The sequence below is a fragment of the Chanodichthys erythropterus genome, chromosome 10 (genome assembly GCF_024489055.1).
Source record: "Chanodichthys erythropterus isolate Z2021 chromosome 10, ASM2448905v1, whole genome shotgun sequence".
In the NCBI taxonomy this organism is placed as follows: domain Eukaryota; kingdom Metazoa; phylum Chordata; class Actinopteri; order Cypriniformes; family Xenocyprididae; genus Chanodichthys; species Chanodichthys erythropterus.
Genome location: NC_090230.1, coordinates 46,060,327 through 46,088,247, shown reverse-complemented (window position 1 = coordinate 46,088,247; position 27,921 = coordinate 46,060,327). Strand labels below are relative to the sequence as shown.

General features: G+C 39.9%; 2 protein-coding genes across 2 annotated transcripts; both read right to left on the bottom strand.

The window, feature by feature from the left end:
* Window positions 1-386: 386 nt before the first annotated feature.
* ftr54 (finTRIM family, member 54) lies at window positions 387-5,102 on the bottom strand. Its single transcript, XM_067397933.1, has 4 exons — window positions 4,398-5,102; window positions 2,329-2,488; window positions 2,185-2,241; window positions 387-2,076 (listed from the first exon to the last, which is right to left on the bottom strand). The coding sequence occupies exons 1-4, from the start codon at window positions 4,992-4,994 to the stop codon at window positions 1,523-1,525; spliced, it is 1,368 nt and encodes a 455-aa protein (XP_067254034.1). The 5' UTR covers window positions 4,995-5,102; the 3' UTR covers window positions 387-1,522.
* A 3,259-nt stretch (window positions 5,103-8,361) lies between these two features.
* Window positions 8,362-27,569, bottom strand: trpc4a (transient receptor potential cation channel, subfamily C, member 4a). Its single transcript, XM_067399322.1, has 10 exons — window positions 27,192-27,569; window positions 24,237-24,755; window positions 21,613-21,970; window positions 21,369-21,508; window positions 20,360-20,688; window positions 20,074-20,269; window positions 19,639-19,833; window positions 11,482-11,523; window positions 10,851-10,940; window positions 8,362-8,916 (listed from the first exon to the last, which is right to left on the bottom strand). The coding sequence occupies exons 1-10, from the start codon at window positions 27,567-27,569 to the stop codon at window positions 8,362-8,364; spliced, it is 2,802 nt and encodes a 933-aa protein (XP_067255423.1).
* Window positions 27,570-27,921: the final 352 nt, after the last annotated feature.

Below are 27,921 nucleotides of genomic sequence, written 5' to 3'. Positions count from 1 at the left end.
CCAAACGACGCCACAGCAGGATTAACTGATGCAACAAGCAACACAAGCAAATAGGATTTCCTTACAGAATCATAAAAGAATCGGTTCAGTGTATGATTCAGTGACTGATCAGGACCAGCTTCTAGTCAATTCGAAAACGAAAAACTCGCTGTGAGTATGCTTGGTTATTATTTGCACTGATATTATTATTACCTATTTTGTTATTTTGTACCTGTTTACTATCCATGCTATGTTCTAGGCCAGATAGAAAGGAATTTTATAGAAAGACACAAAATGAACAATGGTATGACCAGAATTTGTAATGTAAATTATTATTTTTTTGAGATACACTAAACTTTATCAAATTTTACCCCAGTCCAGCTCTGGATATAGGTACAGACTGTAATTAGCATAACTGAAATGGAATATAATAACCGATTTGGAACATATTAGTAGGCAGCAATCACACAAGTGACCTTTATTGTATAGTGTTTTATACATTACAGAGTGTTTCAAAGTAGCTTTTCAGTAATAAACAGGAAAATAACAGATAATAATGCAAACATCACAAGAGACAAATTCAAGTTCTGCTGTAAAGCAGCTTTACAGAAGACAATAGTGTCATTATTCAGCTCAAATCAGTTGATTCAGTTTTGTTCAATAACTATGTAAAGTTCATCAATTATTAAATTAGTTCAATTCAGCTATAAGCAACACTACAGAAGACAATTAGTGTGGTTATCCGGCTTAAGTTCAATGTTGATTCAATTCAGTAAAGTGTTGATGTTCCAAAATTCATCAATTATGAATCAAATAAGTCCAATCAGCTAAAAAGCGGCTCTGCAGAAAACAGTGGTAACATTGTCCAGGGCTGCGCTTCCCAAAAGCATTGTAAGCCAAAGTAGATTGATGAACCATTGCCACAAATGGTTTCTACAATTAACTTGGCTCACAATGCTTCTGAGAAACACAGCCCAGCTCAATTCAATTCAAATTTTGTTCTCATCCAATAGTGTAAGTGCAGTCAAACCAGGCTCAGTTGGGGATATTTCTCCTCTGGCCAAATGAACAAGCATGGTGTTACTCCAGCTCCTTTTGCTTGTCACACTAGCATTTAGCATACCACCAAACCTAACTCTGTTTTGTTTTTCATCTTTTTTTTTTTTTAAATTCCAACATTGCTAGTCATCAGCATAAAGTATGTTTTGCATGCATGGGGTGCTGGTTGCAGGTCCCCAACATGGGAAGCGGGAGTGCTGGTGGACCAGCTACACCAGCACAGTTATGCTTGAGAACAACATTACTGGTCCACCAGCTAGAACACTATACCAGCTTTAACCAGCAAAAACAGCCTTGACCAATTTATGCTAATTTATGCTGGATTTAAAAATATATATTATATATTATATGTGGATATTTTAAAAATCAACTTTTCATTGAACTTACTGCAATGTATTACTACAGTACAGTGATTAATAATGGCACTGAACTAATATACATTTATTGACAGAAAAAATAAGAAATAACATCTTACATCTCTGAATCATCTACAGTTCATTGCTGGATCACACAATTTCACTGCTGATCCAAAATAAACCATAAACCCAGGATAGATCGGCTGTGTGAATTTGCCCTGGAATATGTAGACGAGTTTCATTTTGTCAGAGATGCTGAAGTAGTTCACAATTCCAGCACTGTAATCCACATACACTCCTAATCTAGAAGACTTTAATTTAGAAGTGTTTACGTAGAGTTTAGTCTTTTTATTATTGTCCCAGAATATGTATTTGGAAGGAGAGCAGTACAAATTCATAGACTGATCATTGCATCCAAATTTACACTCATCACCCCTTCCCTTCCTGCAGATGCTCCTATAGGACAACGATATACCCACGCCTGCACTCCCACTCCACTCAATCTCCCAGTAGGCACGTCCACACACACTCTCTCTGCACAACACCTGAGGCCAACAATCAAATCTCTCTGGATGATTGGGATATCGCTGGACTCTGCCAGTGTTAGTAGCCACTCTGTTCCCCCCAGACAGTAGGAGTATTTCATTCATTGTGTTTGAATCCATTGAGAGCTCTTGTGAGTCTGATGGAGATTAAACACAGTGTTTGACTAACTATAAAAACAGTAAAAGGCAATGGAAAGTCATGTCATAAGTGTATATGTTTGTGTGTGTGTATGTGTATGACATACATTGTAGGATCTCATTCCTGTTCCTGGGTGCGTCGGCAGGATATTTGTAATGCATTACTAAGAAAAAATATATATATAGTGTAATCAGATGCAAGGTCACATCTTTGTTTAAATGTTCAGTTTTTATTTACAAGCTATACTTACCCAAACCAGACACAACCACTACCTCTGAAGTAAGGAAATCGTCCATTTTTTTCTTTAGTTTTTTACAGAAAGATTTTCTCACATAATTAGAAGGATGAGTTCTGGCATCAAAGCTGAAAGGGTTAGCATGTGCATGAGGAACAGATAGAGATGAAGAACTCTGTGAAAAAAATAAAAATAAATGAACACACTTATCTACACAATGATTAGATTTTACTGTGATTGTTGACTCAACACATGACAAAAAATTCTGGCATGGTTAGACTTGATATTTGTCTAATTTAGGTTTTACCAAGTCTTCTTGGTACAGTATTTACATAAAAACATGTTTGTTAGTTTGTTTAAAGTGATAAAAAAAAAAAAAGCAAGAACAGTTCATCCATGTAGGGAAAAAGTACATTAATTGTACCTTTTAGATTTGTATAAATTGTGTATTAATATGCATTTTTAAATTAATTAACAACGCAAACACGGTAACACTTTGCAACAAGGTTTCATTTGATAACATTAACAACATGAGTTAAAGTACCAACAATGAATACTTAAGTTTTTATTTTATGTTAATGTTAACATTTACTTGTAAATTTTAAAATCAAAAATTGTATCTGTCAGTGTTAATGTACTGTAAACTAGTGTACATTTGAACATTTTATTAACCAACATTAACAAAAGTTAATAAATGCTGTTAAAATATATTGCTCATTGTTAGTTTGTGTTAATTCATTAACTAATGTTAACAACAAAAAACCAAAAACCTTATTGTAAATTGTTGCTCAAAAATTTGTAATGTAGTCTGCTGTCTGCAAGGCGTACTTTACGCAAGTATGCAAATGCTTTGGCCAGAGGGTTTGTATTCGGTTATTCGGGAACTACACTCTTAAAAATAAATGTTCTTTAATGGCATCAATGATTCCATGAAGAACATTTAACATCTATGGAACCTTTCCATTGCACAAAAGTTTCTTTATAGTGGAAAAAGATTTATATAAAACCTTAAAGGTGCCCTAGAGCTTTTTTTTTAAAAAGATGTAATATAAGTCTAAGGTGTCCCCTGAATGTGTCTGTGAAGTTTCAGCTCAAAATACCCCATCGATTTTTTTTTTATTCATTTTTTAACTGCCTATTTTGGGGCATAATTAGAAATGAGCAGATTCAGGGTGTGTGGCCCTTTAAATCTGGTGCGCCACACCCCAAGAGCTCACGCTTGCCTTAAACAACATAAAAAAAGTTCTTTACAAAGTGTTCGTCATGCAGCATGTCTAATCGCGTAAGTACAGTGTTTATTTTGATGTTTACATTGATTCTGAATGAGTTTGAGGCTATGCTCCGTGGCTAACGGCTAATGCTACACTGTTGGAGAGATTTATAAAGAATGTTTATAAATGAAAGTTGTGTTTATGCATTATAATGACTGCAAGTGTTTAAAAATGAAAATAGCGATGGCTCTTGTCTCCGTGAATACAGTAATAAACGATTTAACCACATTTAACAGTACATTAGCAACATGCTAACGAAAAATTTAGAAAGACAATTTACAAATATCACTAAAAATATCATGATATCATGGATCATGTCAGTTATTATCGCTCCATCTGCCATTTTTCGCTGTTGTTCTTGCTTGCTTACCTAGTCTGATGATTCAGCTGTGCACAGATCCAGACGTTAATACTGGCTGCCCTTGTCTAATGGCTTTCATAATGTTGGGAACATGGGCTGGCATATGCAAATATTGGGGCGTACACCCCGACTATTACGTAATAGTCGGTGTTATGTTGAGATTCGCCTGTTCTTCAGAGGTCTTTTAAACAAATTAGATTTATATAAGAAGGAGGAAACAATGGAGTTTGAGACTCACTGTATGTCATTTCCATGGACTGAACTCTTGTTATTTAACTATGCCGAGTTAAATTCAATTTTTGAATCTAGGGCACCTTTAAAAAGTTCTTCACAAAAAAATGGTGTTCACTAAAGGGTTCTTTTCGGGTGCCAAAAATGGTTCTTCTGTGGAAATGTGCTGGCCAAGCTTTCATTGACATCATTATTAAATATGTTTCTAGTCTAATTCATACCTGATTCATTCTCTCTGCTCCTGGTGACACGTCATGGTTTTTGTGGATATCCATCGTACATAGCATACAAATACTCATCTGATCAGTATGACAAAAAATCTCCAAAAGCTCATTGTGTATTGGACAGATCATCTCCTGGAGTTGATCAGTGGCATCTATAAAATAGTGTCTCTCATCTTCAAAGAGATTCTCATGTTGTTGAAAGTGAATTGGACAGAAAGAGTTCAGACACACCAGACAGGATTTGATGGCTTTGTATTTTCTGCCAGTACAGACATCACACTCCACATCTCCAGGTCCAGCGTCACAGTGTGAAACATGAGCAGTCTGGGGAGCAGCCTGGGGTCCTGTCCTCCTCAGTGTCTCCACCATTTCAGCAACCATCACATTCTTCGCTAAAACTGGTCTCGGAGTAAAGATCTGTCTGCACTGAGGACAGCTGTAAACTCCCCCGAGAGCATTTTCATCCCAGTGGCGTGTAATACTGTTCATACAATAACTGTGTCCACAGGGGATGGTCACTGGATCGTTCAGTAGATCTAGACAGACTGGACAGCTGAAATGTTCCCGGCTTACAGAAATATTAGCTTCTGCCATTTCAGTATGTTTAGATGTAGAAAGACAGCACTTACCACACTAGTTTCCTGGTTTTGTGTTTACGAGAAGAGCCAAACCGGTGTGTCTATAAGACGTGACAGCCGGTATTTTGCTGCACATTAACAAAGTCCCATATAAAGTCCACTAGGGTCATCAACCAGTTTTGTGCTAACTTTCGATTTTCCAACATTTCTGAGAAATGTGCAGACAATAAAGATAATTTTGCCAGATAGTTTTGTAAATGACTGGCTAACTGAACAAAGGTTTTATACTGATTACAGTAATTTTTAGTCTATTTTAAAATTGTTTTACCAGAATAGCAATTTAGAATGTGCAACACCCACATAAACAAACAGAATGGACATGATGAATTCGATGAGTTGCAACACATAGGCCTATTGAAATGTAATAAACGAGATTCTTTGGATCATTGCCAAATTCGGGTCAGAAAATGTTGAGACATGGAGGGAATGGTGATGGAGGGAACATAAAAGATGGAAGGATAAAATAATATTTAAAGGGGTCCTTGATTATGATTTCACTTTTTTAACTTTAGTTAGCATGTAATGTTGCTGTTTGAGCATAAACAACATCTCTTTTACAGAAATCGCTTTTTAAGGACTACATCAAATGGCTGGTAGGGACTACAACTAGCTTCTTCCCAGGTTGGTGACATCACAAACCCCAAAACTTACATAAACCCTGCTCCCGGGAACACGCAACAAAGGGGGTGAGGCCATATTGTGCTGCTTTAGTGAAGATGAAGAGTTGTTTAGAGTGTTGTTGCCATGCCGTCATTTTACGCCGCACTGCTTCACAAACGAGGATCAATTCAAAGCCGGATTTGCACAAAAGATTAACATGACGGCACATGCTAGTCGAAGAGTTGAATCAACTACATACATTTATCTACTAACCATTCAGAAACTCCTAAAAGTTGTAACTTCTCCCTGAGTCTCTCCATCAGTGTCCGACTCTGGTTTGAACAATGTAAGGCTGAACATTCATTTTGCTTTTGCTTGAAGAGCATGAAACTTTTGCGAGAGAATGCAAAGGTCTTGAGAGGTGTTTCACTTGCAAAAGCATTAAAATATAATTTTTCCTCTCATCTTATACTTTTTTTATTTTTTTTTTTGATCACCATGTCCTATTCAAATGCAATAACTCAGTCCTTGCATAGCTACTACTACTACTACAGAGTATATTATGATTAATAAGTAGGTTGTTTGCAACCAGCTTAGAGAAAACACATGTTTGTGTAATGGTAATTTTAGTTACTGAAATATAACCATTTGTTCTCTGTGTGACAACTAACCCCAGTCTCCCCAACATATACATTGTACTCAGGCACTGAATGGATATATCTAAATAGCATCTACTTTTGCTGCGCTAATGAAAATAGTTCCAAAGGATGTCAAAGCAGTATCAGATGTTATGTGTCTCCGAGCAACACATATGGTTCCTGAACGAATTGGCTGAGTAAATGATTCAGTGACTCACAGAGGGTTGTTTAGGTCCTGAATGACTCAATGGCTGCAAAATACACTTCTCCATAGTAGGTGAAAAACAGTAGGCCTATGTGGCCATTGAGGCCATGGGAGAGGGTTTGCGAATAGCAGTGTAGCAATGCACCTGACACCTTAAAGTCACCTGACATCATGGCGGATGTAGTATGTCTTCTATTTATAATACACACATTCATACTACACAGAACATATTTTAACAGTCGCAAAGTAATTACTTGATCAAAAGAAGTGCCTACCCTGACATGCAATTTCAGATGCAGCAACCATGTCTTTGAATGAATGATTCATGCATCACTCGTAAGTCACTTATATCGCCACCTACAAATGTAACTTGCAGAAACAGTTACTGAAAAAAAACCCTCAATACTAATTCACAGACTGACAGCCTGTCTGGAATGCACAAATGTCAAATTTTCAGCATTGTGCTATTCCTTTTCCATGACTTAACTTTCCAAAATCCCTGTGAGGTCCACTCCACAGTTCTGGATTTTAGTATGCAGAAAGCAGAGCATGTCAACGCATTGCCCCTTGCTGCAGTGCAGATGACTCGCTGCTCTTTTAAACTTCATTCAAGTGCCTTTGGGCTGCACACTGGACTCTCTAGTGTGCTAATTCAAATAAATTATAGATAGGCCTTTGTACCCTGGCGAAGGACGGAGAATGTGAAATGAATTAGATAGTGAAACCTGCCCACAGTTTAATTCTTCACCACACCCCATCTCCCTGTGTAGCACTACATGAGTCTGTTTAAAACCATTACAGATTCTCCATTTTTTCGTAGTTTCACCCTACAGATTTAGTCCACAAATGTATTGATGCTTAATCTGTGCCCACATTATACATACACTATACTAATTTCCCAATTTCTAAACACTTACCTGTACACTATAGTTAATGTTAGTCATGCAGCTTTGCAAAGATCAAATTATGTAAACTCTCTTATTTCTGAAATAAACTTGGATGGGAACCAAGATCACAATAATGCAAAAGTCATAGTACAGCATATGTTTATTTATATTTGTGCATTAATTCATGATCTGTAATACGAGGCAGTAACCTGTTAAGTAAACAACGAGGATAGATGGAATAAGATGTTCAGATGCAAAAACGTATGTACTGATGCTGTGCAAATTGTAATAATACCGTGTTGTCCGTACCTTTTTATTCTTCATTATGAATACAAATGAGAGTAGGATGAAACATACATGATTACTGTAACATGACTTTACAGTACATTTAAGATATGCAGTGTTTACTTTGGACTTATCAAGTGTTGGTATGAGCAAGTTCATCCAAGTTTATTAAAAGACACCCTTCAACTTGTAATTTCTCTCATACATTTGCCTCATGCACAATGCAAGATGTGACTAAAAAGTTTTAAAAGTTGTAAATATTTGCATAGTAAACTTTATTAAAGATATTAGGTTGCATGACGGTAATGACATCTTTTACAGTGGAACCACAGATAGCATAAAATGCTAAATCAAATGGAGTAAGGCAGAATGAAAGGTCTAGAACAGCGAAGTGTCCGCCATTGCTCCTTCATACACGATTCAACAGAAAGGAGAGCAGAGCAGCGATTAACTACAGGAGCATTTACACACTTGACAGAGTGTAAATCACTGTGAATGACAACGTCGGACCCCGTGTTCTCCTAAAAGAGACAATCATCCCTGAGACCCAGAATGACTCTTGATATTCGTATCATACAGATGCAGCGCCCTGCACTGGACTGTCACCACAGCTGCTTCTAGGATAGAGCAAAGGTTCAGGAGAACAGCATCTTTCTCTTTGATTTCCTGCATTCGGTATGTGATCACTTTTTCAGAGTTTTAATGCCATTATAATCTGCTTCCTTCATATTTGTTTGTCTCATTCATTTCTTCGTCACACATTTTACGCATGTATGACATTTCATCGTCCTCTTCTTCAGTTTTTTTTACTCTGTCCCTCTCTGTTTCTTTGTTTTGGTTCTTTGCTGCATTGCAATTGATGTTTCCACCGTGTTCACTATCCTCCTGTTCTTCGCTCTCGGATTCATCAGCTTCCTCTGACACGGAGTATATCTCTCCCGGGTTGTTTGGCCCTTTGCAGTTCATTTGATGGCTAACAGTCTTGTTTTGGACAGAACCACCCTCTAGGCCGCTAAAGCCACCAGGCTTCCAGGCATCGGCCTTGGATGTGCCCTCCTGGATTATAGAGGTGGTGACACTCTGCAGTCTCATTTTGCCCTTCAGTTGACTTCCAGCTGAAGCAGAATTGCACTTCAGAGGGTTATCAGAATGCACTAGGTTTGAGGCTCCTGTGCTCCCTTTTGAGGTCGACGTGCCAATCTTAGTGCCCTTCATCATTCCCATCACCTCGTAACGGAAGCTTGAGATGTCCTGTTTAAGTTCCTATTAATGATATTCACACATTGCTCAATAAAACATGATGTACAGTTATATCGTAGAGTAAAAAATAGATCAAATAACCTTAAAAAATTAAATCAATAGGAACTATTTAAATGAAAAATATATATTTTATATTATGACTGAATAAATCTGATCTGCAACATGCTAACAAAACATTTAGAAAGATAATTTACAAATATCACTAAAAATATCATGGATCATGTCAGTTATTATCGCTCCATGTGCCATTTTTTGCTATTGTCCTTGCTTGCTTACCTAGTCTGACGATTCGGCTGTGCACATCCAGACGTTAATACTGGCTGCCCTTGTGTAATGCCTTGAACATGAGCTGGCTTATACAAATATTGGGGGCGTGTATATTAATGATCCCGACTGTTACGTAACAGTCGGTGTTATGTTGAGATTCACCTGTTCTTCTGAGGTCTTTTAAACAAATGAGATTTATATAGGAAGGAGGAAACAATTGTGTTTGAGACTCACTATATGTCATTTCCATGTACTGAACTCTTGTTATTCAACTAAGGTAAATTCAATTTTCCATTCGATGGCACCTTTAAGGCTTAAAGTAGGCGTGTCAGTCCTAAATTTAGGACTCCTACATTTTTGCACTAAGAGTATGTCACAAAGCATTTTAGCGCTAAAACTAGCTCCTAAATCTGTACAAAGTTAGGAGTAATCAAGAGGACTCCTAAGTCACTAAGACCAAATCACAAACTATCCTAAAATGGTTGTTGTCGGCAATGCGCCACATCAGTCCGCCCAAAGACACTGACACCATTGAGGCAATAGGCAAAGGAGCCTTGGGTGCTGAGCCTTTTCTTCATAAATGCAATAAATATTTAGATTCATTGATTATAATCTGCGATGACATAACATAAAGTTTAATTTATGTACAGGCAAAATGGATTGAATGATGGAGAATATAAAACATTGCAGTGAAGTTGAAAATAATAACCTATTGTCTGCTCTGTTAGCCTTGTGGGCAGTTTGCGTGACCTGAGTTCGAATTCTGGCTCGTAGACCTTTCCCTATTCGTCGATTAGCTGAAGATATACTTGTTTAAATGGCAACATTTTTATTTTAAAATCTTTATTTGAATGTGGTAACATGATACCTTGTTCTATAATATTAAATCACTGACAGAGACCCATCCCTTATATCACTGTGGGCGTAGTTAGTAAGCTTGTTGACATCAACCATAGCAATGAGTTCAACCCCGCCTTTACTCTTAGCTTAAGACTTCTCTCTATTCCTTAGTAAAAGTTGGTCTCAGCAGCTTTGTAAATAGGTTTTAAAAGGAAACGCTTACCTACGAACTTTTACTGCTATTTAGGAAAACTCTTAGTGGTAAGATAAAATGTTGTGAATACGCCCCTGGATTTGAATAGATATTTATTTACCTTTTTATTCCCCTATGTATGTATATACTTATATACTTACATTTATTTATTTATTAATTTATTTAAGTAGCTGTGTATTAGGCAGTGTTGTTATTGTTAGCTAAAACTAAAACTATTAAAAATGTTTTTTTTTTTTTTTCATTGAAATAAAGCTGCAATAATTATGCTGAACAAAATATAAATATTAGATGAAAACCTAAAGCTTATGAAACTTTAGAAATGTTGCCTTGGCAACAACTGAAATAAAATAAGTCTAAGGATTAAGTTTAATCTAATGATTAAAATGACTAAAACTAACAAATAAAATTAATGCTAAATAGAAATATAAAAAAAATGAAAAAAGTATAATTTTAAAATAAAAATAAAAGCGAAAATGTCAAAATAAAATGTAAAAAAATAACACTTAAATAATGTACAGTTTACAAGACCAGATTAAGGATTATATTGTGATAATTTTTGGTTGACTGTACATTGTCCCTTATTACCATATTAAAAAAAGAACCATATGCAATTTACCTTAAAGTTCTCCTCCGTTAACCCCTCTTCTTTTTTGGCATCCCTGATCATTGCTGCCACATACCGCTTAACCAGGTTTCTGAGTACCTCCTTAAAAATTAGATTAATTAAATTATGTACATGTAAAACAATCAGCCCTTAAAGACTTTCAGAGGAGTCAAAGTGTATATGAAAGGCAGTTTAAAGGGATAGTTCACCCAAAAATGAAAATTCTGCCATCATTTACTTGGCCTTAAGTTGTTCTAAACCTGTATAAATTTCTTTGTTCTGCTGAACAGAAATGAAGAAATGTTTGTAACCAAGCAGATTTCCCCCCCCCCCCCCCCCATTGACTACCACAGAGGGAAAAAAACATACTATGAAAGTAAATGGGGGTGAAATTTCTTCCAAATTTCTTCCTTTGTGTACAGCAGAACAAAGAAATATATACAGGTTTGGAACTTGAGGGTGTGTAAATGATAAGAAAATTTTCTTTTCTGGGTGAACTATCCCTTTAATCTCTAAATTCAGAAAGACATGGGTTGATTTACACTGCATAAAATAAGAAAAGAGATGGCGGCTTTTCATCTGGTGATCTGTTTCAAAGTGCACTTTGTAGACCAATTAGTTGCTTTGAAAGAGACACCATTACCTGGTACTGGCGGTTTGTGCGGACGTTTTCAGCAGCTCGCATCTGAAAAAAGAGAATAACTCAATTGTATTGATTTTTCATGACACCTACTTTGCTATATTACAAGGTAGTGATCACAGTAGCTCCATTTTGTTCACAGAATCATTTTGTTTTTCAAAAGCAGATTTTTAGTATCGACTGTTGTTTATTCCCAACACATATCAATCGTGTGAATTAAGAAGACTTGAAATACAGTGCAAATTCTATGAACTAGTTTTGTCACATCTGTTCAAACTTTGACCTGTGGAGGGCAGTAATACGCTTAGCAGTGTCTACACTGCTAGAATTCTAATAGAGGAGAAGAAGAGAGCTAGTTCAAGGTAAAAACGTATATAATTTTCAATTTTTTTCAGAAAATGAGCGATGGTTTCACTAGATAAGACCCTTATTTCTCATCTGGGATCGTGTAGAACAATTTGAAGCTGCAGTGAAACTAATTTTGACCTTCAACTGTTTGGTGCCCATTGAAGTCTACTATAAGGAGAAAAATCCTGGAATGTTTTCATCAAAAACTTTAATTTCTTTTCGACTGAAGAAAGAAAGACATGGACATCTTGGATGACATGGTGTTACATATCCCTTGTTTCCCTGGACTCCATTTCCCAGAATCCTCCTGTTCTCCACACCTGCACTCACTTCCCTCGTCAGTTCCTCATCATCACTCATCACCTGCACCTGGACTCTATTGTTAGCACTCCTATATATTGCACTCACTCCCTTCACTCCTCGTCCGTTCTCTGTTGTGTTAACGTTATGTTTGGTGTTTCCTTGCCTTTGTTTGATTAAAGCTCTATGTTATTGTGGAAATCCGTATCTGCCTCATCTCTACACCAGCATACCGTAACAGAAGAACGGACCAAAACCGACCGGATTTTCCACAGAGAAAAAAAAATGGAGACTTTCCCCAGCTCCCTGGATCCAGCTCCTCCATCGCCTCTCACCCTAACAGCCAGCGAACGCATTATCGGGCTCCTGCAGGTAGGACGTTCGCTGGAGAGGTATGTGGAGGAGTTCGTTGAGCTTGCTTACTTGTCTAACTGGCCCGACGCTCAGTTGATCTCCCTGTTTTTGGATGGATTGGATGACGACACTATCCGTTTTGATGAACCTGTTTTTTGTTTCTCCTTAAGCTAAACTATCAATTTAATTTTGTGGTTGAATGGCTCCAAATTCTTAGTGAAAGAGGTTCAGGATCAGTGTTGTCGTCCGGTCCATCCAGAAACACGGTTGGCCGGGCCAGTTAGTCAACCTCCGGCTTCCTCCGCACACCGCTCCAGCGAACTCCCTGCCTGCCCCAGGCTGGACCCATATTCCGCTACTGGGCCCAGTAAGCGGAGGAGGAGGAAGAAAGCGGCCCCAATGTCTCCAGAGCCCGCTCCAGTATCTCCAGAGCCCGCTCCAGTATCTCCAGAGCCCACTCCAGTGTCTCCAGAGCCCGCTCCAGTATCTCCAGAGCCCGCTCCAGTATCTCCAGAGCCCGCTCCAGTATCTCCAGAGCCCGCTCCAGTATCTCCAGAGCCCGCTCCAGTATCTCCAGAGCCCGCTCCAGTATCTCCAGAGCCCGCTCCAGTATCTCCAGAGCCCGCTCCAGTATCTCCAGAGCCCGCTCCAGTATCTCCAGAGCCAGCTCCAGTATCTCCAGAGCCAGCTCCAGTCCCCACAGAGCCAGCTCCAGTGCCTGTGGGGATTTTAATTGTATTTGAGGGGATGAAATGGCCCTCAATCCCAGTCTCCGCCGAGCCAAGTTCTCCAGTCTCCTCCGAGCCAAGTTCTCCAGTCTCCTCCGAGCCAAGTTCTCCAGTCTCCTCCGAGCCGAGTTCTCCAGTCTCCGCCGCCGAGCAAAGTTCTCCAGTCTCCGCCGCCGAGCAAAGTTCTCCAGTCTCCGCCGCCGAGCAAAGTTCTCCAGTCTCCGCCGCCGAGCAAAGTTCTCCAGTCTCCGCCGCCGAGCAAAGTTCTCCAGTCTCCGCCGCCGAGCAAAGTTCTCCAGTCTCCGCCGCCGAGCAAAGTTCTCCAGTCTCCGCCGCCGAGCAAAGTTCTCCAGTCTCCGCCGCCGAGCAAAGTTCTCCAGTCTCCGCCGCCGAGCAAAGTTCTCCAGTCTCCGCCGCCTACGAGCCCTCAGCTCCAGCCGCCGCCTACGAGCCCTCAGCTCCAGCCGCCGCCTACGAGCCCTCAGCTCCAGCCGCCGCCGCCGAGCCCTCAGCTCCAGCCGCCGCCGCCGAGCCATGCGCTCCAGCCGCCGCCGCCGAGCCAGCCGCTCCAGCCGCCGCCGCCGAGCCAGCCGCTCCAGCCGCCGCCGCCGAGCCAGCCGCTCCAGCCGCCGCCGCCGAGCCAGCCGCTCCAGCCGCCGCCGCCGAGCCAGCCGCTCCAGCCGCCGCCGCCGAGCCAGCCGCTCCAGCCGCCGCCGCCGAGCCAGCCGCTCCAGCCGCCGCCGAACCTACTGCTCCTATGAACTGTGTTTATGAACCCTCCAGCCCAAAGACTGTTTTCCCTCCCTGCCTCCCTCTCCCGCCTCCCATGTCTGTCTTCACTGAACCTTCACCTCAAGCCCCCTCGCCCAGATCTCCACCTCGGACCTCTGGGCGATTACCTACACCCTGGCTCCAACCTCCCTCTGCTCCACCGTTGCCCATCAGTCCTCCAGCCTCACAAGTCTCCATCCTGCCCCCGTTCACACCTTGGTCCCTCGTCAGCCTGCCTTCCCCTCTGGACTGCACTCCTCCGTCTCCGCTCCGTCCCTCCGTCCCTCGCTTCCAGTTGGCTTCCTCACTCCCCCTAGTGTTCACTTTGTTGTCTGTCGTCTGTGTTCAACTGCGGCCTTCTGGAGCCCCGGCTGCGCTTCGGTCGGCGGAGCCTTCGGTTCCGCCATCACCCGCCAGTCCTTCAGCGACGCCTGGGCTCAACGCCTCGAAGGCTTCGGCTCCTGACCCGCCATGGCTGCCCGCTGCACCTGACCCGCCATGGCTGCCCGCTGCACCTGACCCGCCATGTATGCCCGCTGCATGTCTGCCCGCTGCACCTGACCCGCCATGGCTGCCCGCTGCACCTGACCCGCCATGGCTGCCTTCGGCTCCTGACCCGCCATGGCTGCCTTCGGCTCCTGACCCGCCATGGCTTTTGAGCCTGCCCTGGAGACCTCCACTCCAGTCTACTCCTCCCCCTGCTTCGGTTTGAGGTCTCCAGGGCGCCCGCCCCCCTCCCGGTTGTTACATCTACGGCGCGAGGTCGCGCCTACCGGGAGGGGGAGGTACTGTTACATATCCCTTGTTTCCCTGGACTCCATTTCCCAGAATCCTCCTGTTCTCCACACCTGCACTCACTTCCCTCGTCAGTTCCTCATCATCACTCATCACCTGCACCTGGACTCTATTGTTAGCACTCCTATATATTGCACTCACTCCCTTCACTCCTCGTCCGTTCTCTGTTGTGTTAACGTTATGTTTGGTGTTTCCTTGCCTTTGTTTGATTAAAGCTCTATGTTATTGTGGAAATCCGTATCTGCCTCATCTCTACACCAGCATACCGTAACACATGGGGGTGAGTAAATAATAAGGAAAAGTTTATTTAAAAGTGGACTGATCCTTTAAGCACCCTTCGCACTACATTTCACGTACAGGTATGAAATTCGGTGGACACATGTAACAGCCCAATACCTACAAAAAAGTTCCCGGGTGCAAAATCTGAAAACCCAACAGGAAGCGAGATATTTAGAATTTTCTCTGCAAAATTTTTGCAGTTCTTGCTATTACCAGAAGTTGTATTTTAACTCCTCCTCCTAGAGCTTTAATCAGATCAACATCATATTTGATCAGTCTAATCTAAAGGCCTTTGATTGCAAAGATCGTGTCCATGTAACATGGACATACAGTGTCTGATTTGCCCCAAACTTCACGTTTTATAATAGTCCTGGCCTGATGACATCTACATGGCAATATTCAGTTACAGTCATAGGGCTCATTCACACAGAACGCGTTTTTGCTTTGAAAAACGTGAGGCATGGGTAGTGCAAGGAGCGCCGCGTTTTTAGTACACCATGTCATGCGTGAGATGCTGCAAAGATGCAAGACACGAGCGTGATGGTTTTGAACGTCCGTCTAATGCATGTTTATATAGAAAAACAATGGAAAAGTAGCGCATTGGAATGGAAAAACGTGTGGCCCCATAGCGCCACCTGCAGGCAACAGGAAAAGTCATGTTTTACACTGATTAATTCCTCGTTGAGATTTAACCAGAACAACATCATATTTGGTCAGTCTAATCTTAAGGCCTTAGTGATGTTAAATTGCAAAGATCTTGAGTTTTTTCTGAAGGGCGTGTCCATGGGGGCCTGACTAAGTCTGATGTTTCACCATGAAATAGGAAGCAGTTGTAAGTCAGGCATACAGTGTCCAACCTGCCCCAAACTTCACATGTGTCATAAGAGTCAAGTGCCCGGTTGCATAAAGCACCTTAAGTGTAATTTTCTTAAAGCTCCAGTAACTTTTGTAAAAATGTATTTTTTACATATTTGTTAAACATGTCATTATGTCCTGACAGTAGAATATGAGACAGATAATCTGTGAAAAAATCAAGCTCCTCTGGCTCCTCCCAGTGGTCCTATTGCCATTTGCAGAAATACACCGCTCCCGGTAAGAACCAACCAATCAGAGTCAGGAGGAGTGTCTTAGCAGTGTCAATCATGCTCGTGTGCGCGCTGACCACACTCCTGTCATGCACAGCCAGCGTGTACAGCCATTCAAATTCAAGATTACCGGTGTGCAGCAGCTTTGCTTATGGCGGACAAACAATCCAGTTTCGTACGTATAATACCCTGTAAAGTGCGTATCATTATGCACGCGAAAAACTCATTTTGGCGTATATATTCTACGAGATTACAAACTCGTACTATTGATATGCATATTAATGCTCATATTAATTCATGATATGCATTTTTAAGATTTTTTTCAGGCGAGAATGTGCTGGTTTAAAGCTCAAAATTGTGGTTAATTGATAAAGATAGCTAGCCTGACTACGTCAGACTTCCTACTTCCGCTCAATTTCATTTCGCTTCTGTACTCAGTCTGAGACAGCGTCAGAGCTTTCTGTTTGCCACCGGTCTGGAAACAGCCGGGCCAATCAACGAACAGAGGGCGGGCTGAGAGCCGTGACGTAGATACTAAGCGTCGAGTTTTACATTGTAGGTTAGAGAAATCGAAAACCGAAACGACCGCGGAAATGGGAAACGAGACACGGGATGCAATTCGCTCTGTTATGGAGAACATTCAACTCTTTTTCAAACTGAAGCCAGAACAAGAAGAGTGTTTGATAAACATTTGTTTTATCATGTGTTTACAACAGGTTTACAGTGGAAGTTCAATCATAGATTTGAGTTCGATGCATGATGTCTGTGCTTCGATGCGGCTGTACAGGCACATAACATACGTCATAACTAAACGTATCTGATTGGCTTACGGGTAACGGGTAACGGGATTTTAAACTTCAGACAAGCGCCCCCTGGCGAGAGAGAAAACACTTCTCTATTATGCCATTCCAGACTCCGTCTACGAAGCAAAGTGAAGTAGCAGAGTCTGGTATTACCAGGCTAAAAGATAGCGCCTTTCTGACAATTTGATCTGACGTTGTCGGAGTTGTGAGATCCAGGCGATCACCGGACGCTCAGCGCTCATGTACCCAGTCAAGAGCAGCCTTACCTCGGCTAATCGTTCTGACGTTTGCCGCTGGCTCCGTTTTGGCTGAGGGCAACGTGACGTTTCATAAATTTATATATGGCTATTTAACTTTTGTATCCTACTAAAGCACTGATTTTGTACGCTTGACTGAATTGTTTGCCTTATTTCTTATTGTTTATTTTTATACCTTTTATAATGGCTATTATTGAACATTAAAACTGACATTTAACAAAAAGAGAAGGTTGTGTTTTATGTTAAAGCCTATTTCATTTCATTACAGTGAAGATAATCAGAGTATGCACAAATAGTATTACATTTAATATGTTTGAAATGTAAACGAAAAGAGGCAGGGTTGTTTAATATTTCGTTTTGTTATAAATATAATCAGACATTGCAGATAATTAATCACTCGTTGCCTGAGGCTATTAATATGTTTTTGTTTGTTTCTTTAAATAAAACGAAAAGAGGCAGAGTGGTTTAATAACAAATTTTGTTTTATTCTTGGCTAAAATATACATACAGAGATAACTGGAGAAGCCAGTTATTTGCGTACTGTAACATTACCGTTAAATTATCTTACTAGCTATTTATTACTTATAGAAATAGTGCATAGGTCATATAGTTACATTACATGTATTGCAAAATACGTAATGTTTTGAGGACCAAGTTTGTAGTCAAAGTATGGGAAGGCCATAGTCAATGTAAATCTTATTGTTGATGTTTTGTCCGTATCAGTGAATGTGCCATAACTCTTTATCCGCCATCATCGGTCCTGCTTGCTTACTGGGGTGAGTTTCCCGAAAGCATCGTTGGTGAACCATGGTCGCAAGTCCCATTGAACTCTATTGGTAACGACGGAACTTGCGACCATAGTTCGCTTTGGGAAACGCACCCCTGCGCGTTCACGGCAGGCTCCGTTGTAATGGGGGAGGAGCTGTGGAGGGAGGGCTGTAGCGCAGCAGAGAGCAAGGGGGAGTGACCTGTGAGTTGTGCTTGTTCAAATTTTCAGGCTAAGTCAACGTTTTCTAAAAACTCCCTACTGCAGCTTTAAGTAATTTTCCCTGAAACATAAGGGTGTTGCAGAAAATAACTGTTAAGTGTTACTTAAGGGTTTCTTTAGGTGAAACGTTATAAACCCTAAGAATTTCCCTTCAGTATATATTTTTCACTTAAGTAATCCCTTAAAAAAACAATAAGTGTTGCATAAAGCCCCAAACTTCACATGTGTGATAAGAGTCCTGGCCTGAAGACATCTATTATGCCAATATTCAGTTAGTCATAACACCACCTTCTGGCAGCAGGAAATGGCATCCTTTGCACTGTAATTTATTCCTTGAAACACATTTGTATATGCCATGAAGTACACAAACATGCTAGAAACATGTTAAATCATGCAACACTTGGCTAAATGCTAATGTATGCGATTATCGCCACGAAACAGGAAGTTGTTGTAACTCAGGCATACAATGTCCGATCTGCCCCAAACTTCACGTTTGAGAGCAGTCCTGCCTTGAACACATCTAAATGACAATATTCAGTTATATTAATAGCGCCACCCACTGGCAACATGAAGTGACGCGTTTAATACTGTGATGCACTACTAGCAACATACTAAAATATGCAATTGAGTACTAAACATGCTAGAAATATTCTAAAGCATGCTAGCAACACTTAGCTGAGTGCTAACACATGCTATTATCATCATGAAACAGGAAGTTGTTGTAACTCATGCATAAAATGTCCAATCTGCCTCAAACTTCCCATGTTTGATAAGTGCCCTGGCCTGAAGACATCTACATGCCAAAATTTAGTTATAGTTATATCGCCACTAGCTGGTAGCAGAAGTGTGGCAAATACAAATGACTGATGTTGTCCTCCTATATTTATATACTTAAATGCCCACCGTGCTCTGTTTTCCAGGTGGCGGTGGCATGGGTGCGAGGGCCTTTTCATCACTGCGTGCAGCTTTAATTATTATTGTAATGTTATGTGCTTTGAGACATGAGGTAGTTTAACGCAGTTTCTTGTGACGCTTTGCAGAGAGCAGCTGTTTGTGTGCGTTCATTTGTTTTGGAGGAGACGCGGCTTTGGACAGCGATTTGCAGGGAGGGTGGTATGCGTTCAATGCCAACAGGCTAAAGTTAGCATTTCCCAGATCACCTACTGCATCTTTAATAATTACTGCACATCAGTTAAACTCTGCTCGCCTTCAGTGGACTCTTATTACAAATTTTATGGTGAATTTTTGTTGTTTCTTTTGAATTACCATTTACTTTTTGTCTCGAAGGGAAGCATGAACATCTAATAAATAACTTCTTTTTTGTTCCATGGGGGAAAAAAAAAAAATTAACATGAGGGTGAAAAAATTATGAGGTTATTTTCATTTTGGGGGTTGACTAACCCATATTTCATATTAATTATTAATAGCAAAAGAGAGGACATTGCTCATTACCCCAAGTGATCCAAAAGTCTCTGTTCTTTTTTGTTGTTGAACTTTGAAGCAGTGGCTCTTGATCCATTTGATGAGGTACCACGCTGATTTTGGGCTTGGAATGATGTTGAAGGGAGGAGGCAGCGTGCCGCCCTCTTCGAAGTAGCTCATCCAAAGTTTAGTTCTGGCAAACTTCCACTCAATATCAGCATGGTCCTGTGGACCAACCAAAGAGAAGTGCTGAACATGCCAATCAAACAGTAAACTGAATGATACAGATGAATATTTGTCCTTTAAAAAATTCATTTATCACACCAAAGGGTCATTAAATTACCTAATGAAGGAAAAAAGTGATTCAAAACTTTAAGTATATAAACAAATACATACATTTTAATGGTGAAAAAACTTTAATGTACCGAAAAGCAGTAAAAACAACTAGTAATTTATTGTACTTACAGCAATATGTTGGTAGGAATTATTCATCATAGCAATAAGCATATTAAGAAGCACCACCAGAGAGATTATGCTGTAGGTCCCAAACATTGTGGCTCCAACAAACTCGGTGAACTCGTGTTCGGCTTCAACATTGGTCACATAAAGGGAAACGAGACCAAATATGGACCAGAACAATGACTGCAGTGTCTCAAACATACTGGAAAAAATAATAAAAAAACATAATATCACTATTTATTGCAAAACAAGCAAAATGATGCTTACATTTGAGAAAACTACAGTTCCTTACGTGGTGAATGCATTGTTCTGCACAGAGCAGCGGATACCCTTGCATAAGACGTCATTATCTGTTTTTGTGCCATTGGTTTCATAATAGAAATATAGTTGATTGAGTCCATTTGCAAAGGAGAGCAGCACCAGGCAGTAAATGAAAAGGAACTTGAGGATGTCCAGTAGCATTCGGCCAAGCGAGATCTGAAGAGGGCCCAGGTGGGAGTTGGCTGTGAAAAGTGAAATCAGTCGTAGGGAGCTAAATATGTTAGCAATGGCGAACAAGGCCTCTCCCACCAAGGTGGGGTGCCACATCATCCAATCCTTCCGGCACTGATTATCATTGAACTGCAGAAAGAGAAGTGTTGAGAATTACAGTAAGTCATTGTGTTCAACCCAGTCCAGTTGCATAAACCACTTAGACTAGTCTTAAAAGTTAAGACACTATTTTTTTTCTTGAAGAGTGTTCCTAATTTTTTAAAGTCTGTTACATAAAAAGGTAGACTGGTGTAATTGGAACTGGAAAAATAACATTGATTACCCCTTGGTTAACTGCAAGTTGGTCAAACTAGTTCTTAAGACACAGTCTTAATATAGTGACTAAGTTTATGCAACTCGCCCAGGCTGTGCTGATCATATTCTATTCTTGCTTCTGATTAAGACTAGTCTAACATCTTATTCTTTGCTTCTGATTAAGACTAGTCTAACATCTTATTCTTTGCTTCTGATTAAGACTAGTCTAACATCTTGTTCTGACCAGGCGCAACTCAACATGTATGTGGTCATGCAACTAAATTGTATGTCCACAGTGAAAGTTGAAATGCTTTGAAAGTAAATCAAAGACAATCAAAAAAAATTATGTTTAACATACAGTTATGTGGACCATGAAATTGAATTTTTGTATGAATAAAAATGTATTTTTTTTATTATTATTATTTATTTTTGCAAAAATCTCTTTTATACATTTTATATTAAATGTGTATAAAATGTGTAAAATCGAACATATTAACTTAATTACAATTTGTTACCCTAAAGTGAGCGACAATCTTCAATGAGATAGTGGCCAGATACAGAGAATTCATGACAAAGTCCATGAGGTTCCACCAGTCATGAATGTAATCCTGAAAGCCACCATCCCACATTTGTTTGATCTCAGCCCATACAAAGCCTGTAGAGCAAAGATATTCAAATTCAAAAAACAAACAAAACTACAACTGATCTAAAATCTGAATGAAATCAAATTAGACAATTTCAGTCCTAAACACTCATTACCTAAAACCCAGGGTAGGATCATCCATTCCACAGTGGTAGTGGTGGGCCTTGAGACATCCATAGCGGTGAGAGCGGTAGTATTACTATTGGAGTCCACATGTTGGGAGGCCAATAGCAGGAGAAAGAGGAAGGTCAGATAAGAAGCAGTGTGGCATATAAACTTGATGAAGGGTTTTCGGATGAAGAGGCCGTAATGGCTCTTGGGGGCGATCAAGTAGAACAGCGAAAAGAAGGGGAAGAGGAATCCGATGAACATACAGGTGACAAACTTGCTGCCCCAGTGGCGACGTCTCCAGCCTGGGAACTCATCGTACCAGCGAGATGCGAGCAGCTGCTGACAGTTTGGCTGTGCTACAAACTAACCACAGAATAATAAAGAGAGATGAAATTAAATGAATAAATTAACTTTCTTAAAGCAGCAAATTCACCATTAACCATAAATCAAGCATACAGTACGTACAGTAATTTATAGAGTTGTTGAGATTTTGCCTGTACTTTAAATGAATGATTGGCTTGCATTTTCTAGAATGTGCAGTGAAGCAAAGTCATTTTCTGCCTTCTATCATGCATAGAGACTGACATCATTTTCTGCAGTTGCAAAAGAAATGCTCTCTGCGGGAGAATACAAATAACGGAGCCATGTCCTAATGAGAAACAAGTGTCATTTAAAAAAAGCGCAAACACAAAAGGCACAAAAAGGCTTACAGTAACACACTGTTCTTTTCTCTCAGGCTGCTCTATCTGGTTCTCATCATTTCTGGTTTAAATCCTTCTCTTTTCTGCACCTTTTCTGAAACCATCTGGGCCACACATGGATCGCAGCAAGCCAAACACTGACTCATGTGTGAATTAAACATATATAAATTAAAGTTTTGTGTGATTTTCTTTTTGTGATATCATTAGTACTTAACACTTACTTTTTAGTTTAAAAAAAAAGTCAAAAATATTAATTCTGTATTTAATTAATTTATTGAATTATTTATAAAATATAAATTAAATAGATTTTTTTATTAATAGAGTTTTTTTTTTTATACTTATAAATGTTATATTATATACTGTATCTTATGTATCTCTTTTTTGGTTCTTTTATTTATAAAAGACAAAAAATGAAACAGATCAACTGTGATGTAGGGCAAAATCTTCCAGAGCTTGTAGGCATAAATTCTTCTCCACTTTCAGTCATGTTTAAGCAAGCACACACATACAGCACTGTACACATGCATGACAAAGTAAAAGCTTGCAAGTTGATATATATCCACACATAGAAACCTTTCCTGCATAAGGAAAATGTCCTTCAACCTTTCAAACAGAAAAAGCTTGTAATGTTTAATGTGGACAGAAGGGGGAAACATAGATCCACATAATGTTGCAGCCACTCTGTGAAATCCCTCTGGGGTGGGCAACTGTGGCTCTCGAAGTCCACTTTCCAGCAGAGGTTAGCTCCTCCAATCAATATCAAACACACCTGTACAAGCTAATCAATGTTGTCAAGATTACTAGAAAGCTACAGGAAGGTGAGTTTGCTCTAGAGGGAATAGAGGGTATTCGTCGACGTCACTTTCCTGCCGAAAACGCGCTCCCTCAGATGTACTGAGTGGCAAAAGAACCTGCTGCGTGACTGGATTTAGTAGAGGAAACTGCGAAAACGCGAGTAAAACTAACGAATTACACTAAAGGTTGGACTGGAAAGTGTTCCTTACAACTTGTCAAATAAAAACTAATCCATGGATATCGACATGCAGCCAGGAGTCGTGTTTCATGACATTTAGCCTATGTGCCTGATTTCGACGGAGGGGAAATACATAAAGCAAATCTACCTGTGAATATTTTATATAACTACAATATAGTTAGGTTTAAATCCGCGTAATCACTTATATCAATGTTATATCGTCATATTGTCCAGCCCTAAAACATATAGTTTTATAGTTTTTGTCAGTGTTGTTTAGATCGAAAATATTGAATTGATGAGCTGTCAACATAATATATAACAATATAATATATACGGTATGATTTTTACCTCAAAATCCAACATTTTGACACAAAATGATAACTGCAAATCCAAGTTTCCCTGCCTGGAGTTCAGATGTTTGTGTGAATTGCAGTGATCCATTTGCTTTTTTTCTGTTGCTTTCTGATTTTTTTTTTTTTTTTTTTTTAAATATATGCCTCAGGTTTTGTGTCAAAGTCAATCACAAAGCTCTTTCCCGTTTTGGATGTGTTTTGTGTGTTTTTCGCGACATTCACGCTGAAAACCAATGCCGCCGCTCAGTCTTTGTGCCTCTCAGTGGACGTGACCGCAGCCGTAACGGTCGACGGTGACGTCACTTGCATACTCTCTATAAAAACACAACCTACAGTACCTTCTTGAGTTGAAAATATTCTGCTCATCTTGATTAAAACACACCATATTGCTAAATCAACAGGGCAGTCATCCAAATATAATCCCAGATCAACTTAGACAAACAGCTAAACACCTGTGAACCTTTGTAATATGCTTGAGTGCTGTTCCTATCTGGAGTGCTTATTTTGCACTTCTGCTATTGATCTAGCAGCATTTGAGGATTGTTTTCAAAGTTCTTGTTGTCACAGAACCATTGCTGACATTTGGAGAGCAAATATCTTACCTCTTTCTGGTGGTACTTGATAGCCAGTTTCAGCCTGGCGAGATCATTATTCCCTTCATCCTCCAGGAGATTCACATCATCCTTGTAGTTCAGAATCAACTCGAGCTCTCTGGAGCTGCGCGTTTGGTCGAGCAGATCTTTGGCGAACTGCTTGCACTGCTGGGAAAGCTCTTCGTACTCTGACTTAAATTCATTCTCCACCTTGCTGAGCTCCTGGAGCTCCCAGCTGAGCTGAAAGGCTGTCAGGAAGGGGTCCTCGCTGGAGAGGGCGATGAGCGAAGGACTGGCCAGGGCCCGGTAGATGTTGAGACGGGATCGGGAATGTCGCAGGCTGTCCACGTCTGAGCCGGACACACATTCCATGCAGTTGCAACGCACCTGGTGGGGCTGGGGCACGGACACCCCCTTCTGAACCAGCATCTTGATGATCTCATAGTTGTTTGTGTGTGCAGCCAAAATAATGGGCGTTATGTCAGGGGTAAAATCGGAGAACTGTTTATCCAACAGGATAGGAGGCACCTAGAAAAGAGAGAAATCTGGGATGGTAAACAAGAAGTAAATAATTTTCTTATTCTGTATTTTTGTCTTGTTTGTCTAATATCATCATTAAAACAATATTACTATTTTTGTTTTCTTAGAAATCAAAACAAGAACTACTTGATGGCCAGAGAAAATAACTTAATTCACAGAGAAACAAGTTTACTCTAATCCTGATGGAAAATATTTTTCTTGTTTTAAGCATAAACCTCACTAACTGTTGATTTCTCAGAAAACAAGACTTAGTAGACTCTTCACTGGAAAACAAAAAAGAATACTGAGTAAGAAATTGATTTTTTGCTGTGCTGTTCAAGAAGCCACAAGTTATCATGGTGACCTCGGCACTTAACCCCAGGATGCTTCAAGGTGTCTCACTCTATAATAAATTAAAGTCCATGCAAGGCAAGTCAATTCAATCAGTTGCTATTTTGGTTATAGCAAACCTGGGCAACAATTTTTTTATGCAAGCAATAGATTAACTACTGAAACAAACAGCTGAACACCTGTGTTTAGAATAATAAGCCTTTGTGATATGTGTATTAAATGTTACACATGGGCGCCGCTGGTGTTTCTGGGCTCACCAGGGTGTGGGGGGGATGAATGAACAAATAGCTGATTGGCTCTTCTAACTGAAAGGCAAGATTTCTTTCTTCTTGCAGCCATACTGAATTGCGATTTTTCTTATTCAAAGTGGTATGGGTCCTCTTCCTTATAATGTCTGTGATGCCATTTGCTTTGAATGAAAGTGTATAAATGACTTTGTATACACTAACGATTAGATGTTTGAGGTCAGTAAGATTTTTTATGTTTTTGAAGTCTCTAATGGTGCTCCAATTAGGCTTTAATCAAAAATAGAGTAAAACCACTAATATTGTCAAACATTATTACAAAATAAAATAATGTTTCTCTTTTAATACATTTTAAAATCTAATTTATTCCTGTAAGGGCAAAGCTGAATTTTCAGCATCATAACTCCAGTCTTCAGTGTCACATGATCCTTCAGATCCTCCTAATATGCTGATTTGGTGCTTAAGAAATGTTTCTTATTGTTATCAATGTTGAAAATAGTTGTGCTGCTTAATATTTTTTGTGAAAACCATGATGCATTTGAAAAGAAAGTTCAAAATAGCATTTATTTGAAACAGAAATCTTTTGTAACATTATTAAAGTCTTTACTGTCAATTTTAAAATGCGTCCTTGCTGAATAAAAGTATACATTTCTTTCAAAAATTAAAAATCTTACTGACCCCAAACTTTTGATTGGTAGTGTAGCTGTACGTCTATGACAACACAAGAAAACTGTGGGAAATGACCATGTTATCATGTTATCATTCCTATCATAGTCCTAACTGTTGTATTCTAACCCCCAGTTTATGGGAATACAACTTCCTTGGGGTGTGTGCGCAAGTAAACGGAAAATCTGTTCAAGCTCTAGAGTGGAACTGAACTGCTGTTAAATAGCTAAACTATGACAAATCACTATAATTATATATTACTGTTTACTCATACTCATGAGATGACTTTCATACAACATAGTTAGCCACATAGTTAAATATACAGGGTAAAATCATGAGGAAAATGAGTGAATTTGGACACTATTGTGCATTGTGTATAACATCACATACACGTTGTGCCATGAATGATGAAAATAATTGAAATCCAAGCTGTTTAGACTGAAACGCATTTTCAAAAATCCAGTTTTAATTGAGTTGCAAACCTTCTGCAAATGTGATCTGGATCAGGTTAGTTACAATTGAATGTGTTTTTGTTTTGCTGTTTAGACTACAAGAAAAAAATCCATTTGAGTGGGATACACCAAAAAATCAGATTTTTGCTGCCTATCTGAACAAAGCCTTTGAATTGCTCAAAGCATGATTCAGTTATTCTCTGCTATCCCACAAAAAAACCTAACCAGCTAATATGACAGATTCACCTTATTTTTCTGTTACATGGTAGCACGATGATCAATTTGCTACACTGTCTGGCGCTAAAGTCATTAGAGTTTTATCTGTAACAAAGGTCATAGCTCTTCAAACAAAGTAGAAAATGACTTAATCTTCAGTTACAAGACAGAAAGAAGGATAATGCAAGACTAGCAACACTACTTTCAAAACTTTTAATTAAACAGCCACATCTACAGGGAAAAACGTCCCTTTCAGAGAGGATTAGTGCATCATCAGGTTCCAGGTATCACTGCGACATGGTCAGGAAAACTATTTGAAACATCTGAAACAGTTTGGACGTAATCTGCACATTTACAGTCGCTTCACAAAAGAAAGGATTACCAAGGCAACTGGGAATTCCTGCATGCGTAAGTTGAATTGAAAGGAGGACCCAAGAGATGCTACAGTAGGAGAGACATCAAATTGTTTCAGTTTGGAAACTCTGAAGTAAATTTGTCAGTGATTGTCATCTTACCTGCATGCCCCTGCTGGGCTTTTTATGGTTCAAAAGCAACTCCACAGCCCCCACCACCTCCTTTCGTATGGCGTGTAAGAGCGCATCCCCCACATACACGCCAAAGCTGAGCAGCAACTCGACGATTTCCAGATTCTCATTCTCTATGGCAATCAACAAAGCCGTCCGTCCCAGAGGGTCAATGCAATTGATGTTGATTTTGAAGTAAATCTCGGCTTCTATCAGTGATTGTTTGACGCTGGCGTAGTCGCCTTTCTCCACAGCGCACAGGTAGGCCTTTTCTAGCGGTGACAGCTCCGACTCGGCTCGAACTATCCGCAGCGGGATCCGGTCCCTGTATGAGAAGTTCTCCGTTCTGCGAAAGTAGAGCTGTGACATTGCTGCTATGCTTTCATGTGAGACAACTGGGCATTGAGAGAGATGAAAACAGAGAGAGCCAGTACAGACAATGAAGAGATGCTGGTAAATGAGGGTAGGAATCATGCATTACAGAGGAAATGGCTTTAAGCATTGCAAACCGTCATTTCCACACCCAAAATCCCATTAGCATGACACTCAGCCCTCATTTGCTTGGTTTTCTTTTGACTCTGAGGTTATTAGATTTAGACGTTTTGTTGAAGGCCATGGTGAAAACCTCAGATACTTCTAATGGGACAAGCTCTTAATGGAGTTAAGAGAGCACATGCTATAAATTATGCTAGAAATGAACTGGTGTTTATAAAGCAACTCA

What these genes read in the sequence shown, in the direction of transcription:
- ftr54 (XM_067397933.1), bottom strand. Translation starts at nt 4,994, where the DNA reads ATGGCAGAAGCTAATATTTCTGTAAGCCGGGAACATTTCAGCTGTCCA. An exon ending in AGTGGTTGTGTCTGGTTTGG is followed by an intron (nt 2,242 to 2,328) that starts GTAAGTATAGCT and finishes ATTTTTTCTTAG; the next exon opens with TAATGCATTACAAATATCCT. An exon ending in CAGGAATGAGATCCTACAAT is followed by an intron (nt 2,077 to 2,184) that starts GTATGTCATACA and finishes AATCTCCATCAG; the next exon opens with ACTCACAAGAGCTCTCAATG.
- trpc4a (XM_067399322.1), bottom strand. Translation starts at nt 27,569, where the DNA reads ATGTCACAGCTCTACTTTCGCAGAACGGAGAACTTCTCATACAGGGAC. An exon ending in TCAAGTACCACCAGAAAGAG is followed by an intron (nt 21,971 to 24,236) that starts GTAAGATATTTG and finishes TTCTGTGGTTAG; the next exon opens with TTTGTAGCACAGCCAAACTG. An exon ending in AGATTGTCGCTCACTTTAGG is followed by an intron (nt 20,689 to 21,368) that starts GTAACAAATTGT and finishes CTCTTTCTGCAG; the next exon opens with TTCAATGATAATCAGTGCCG.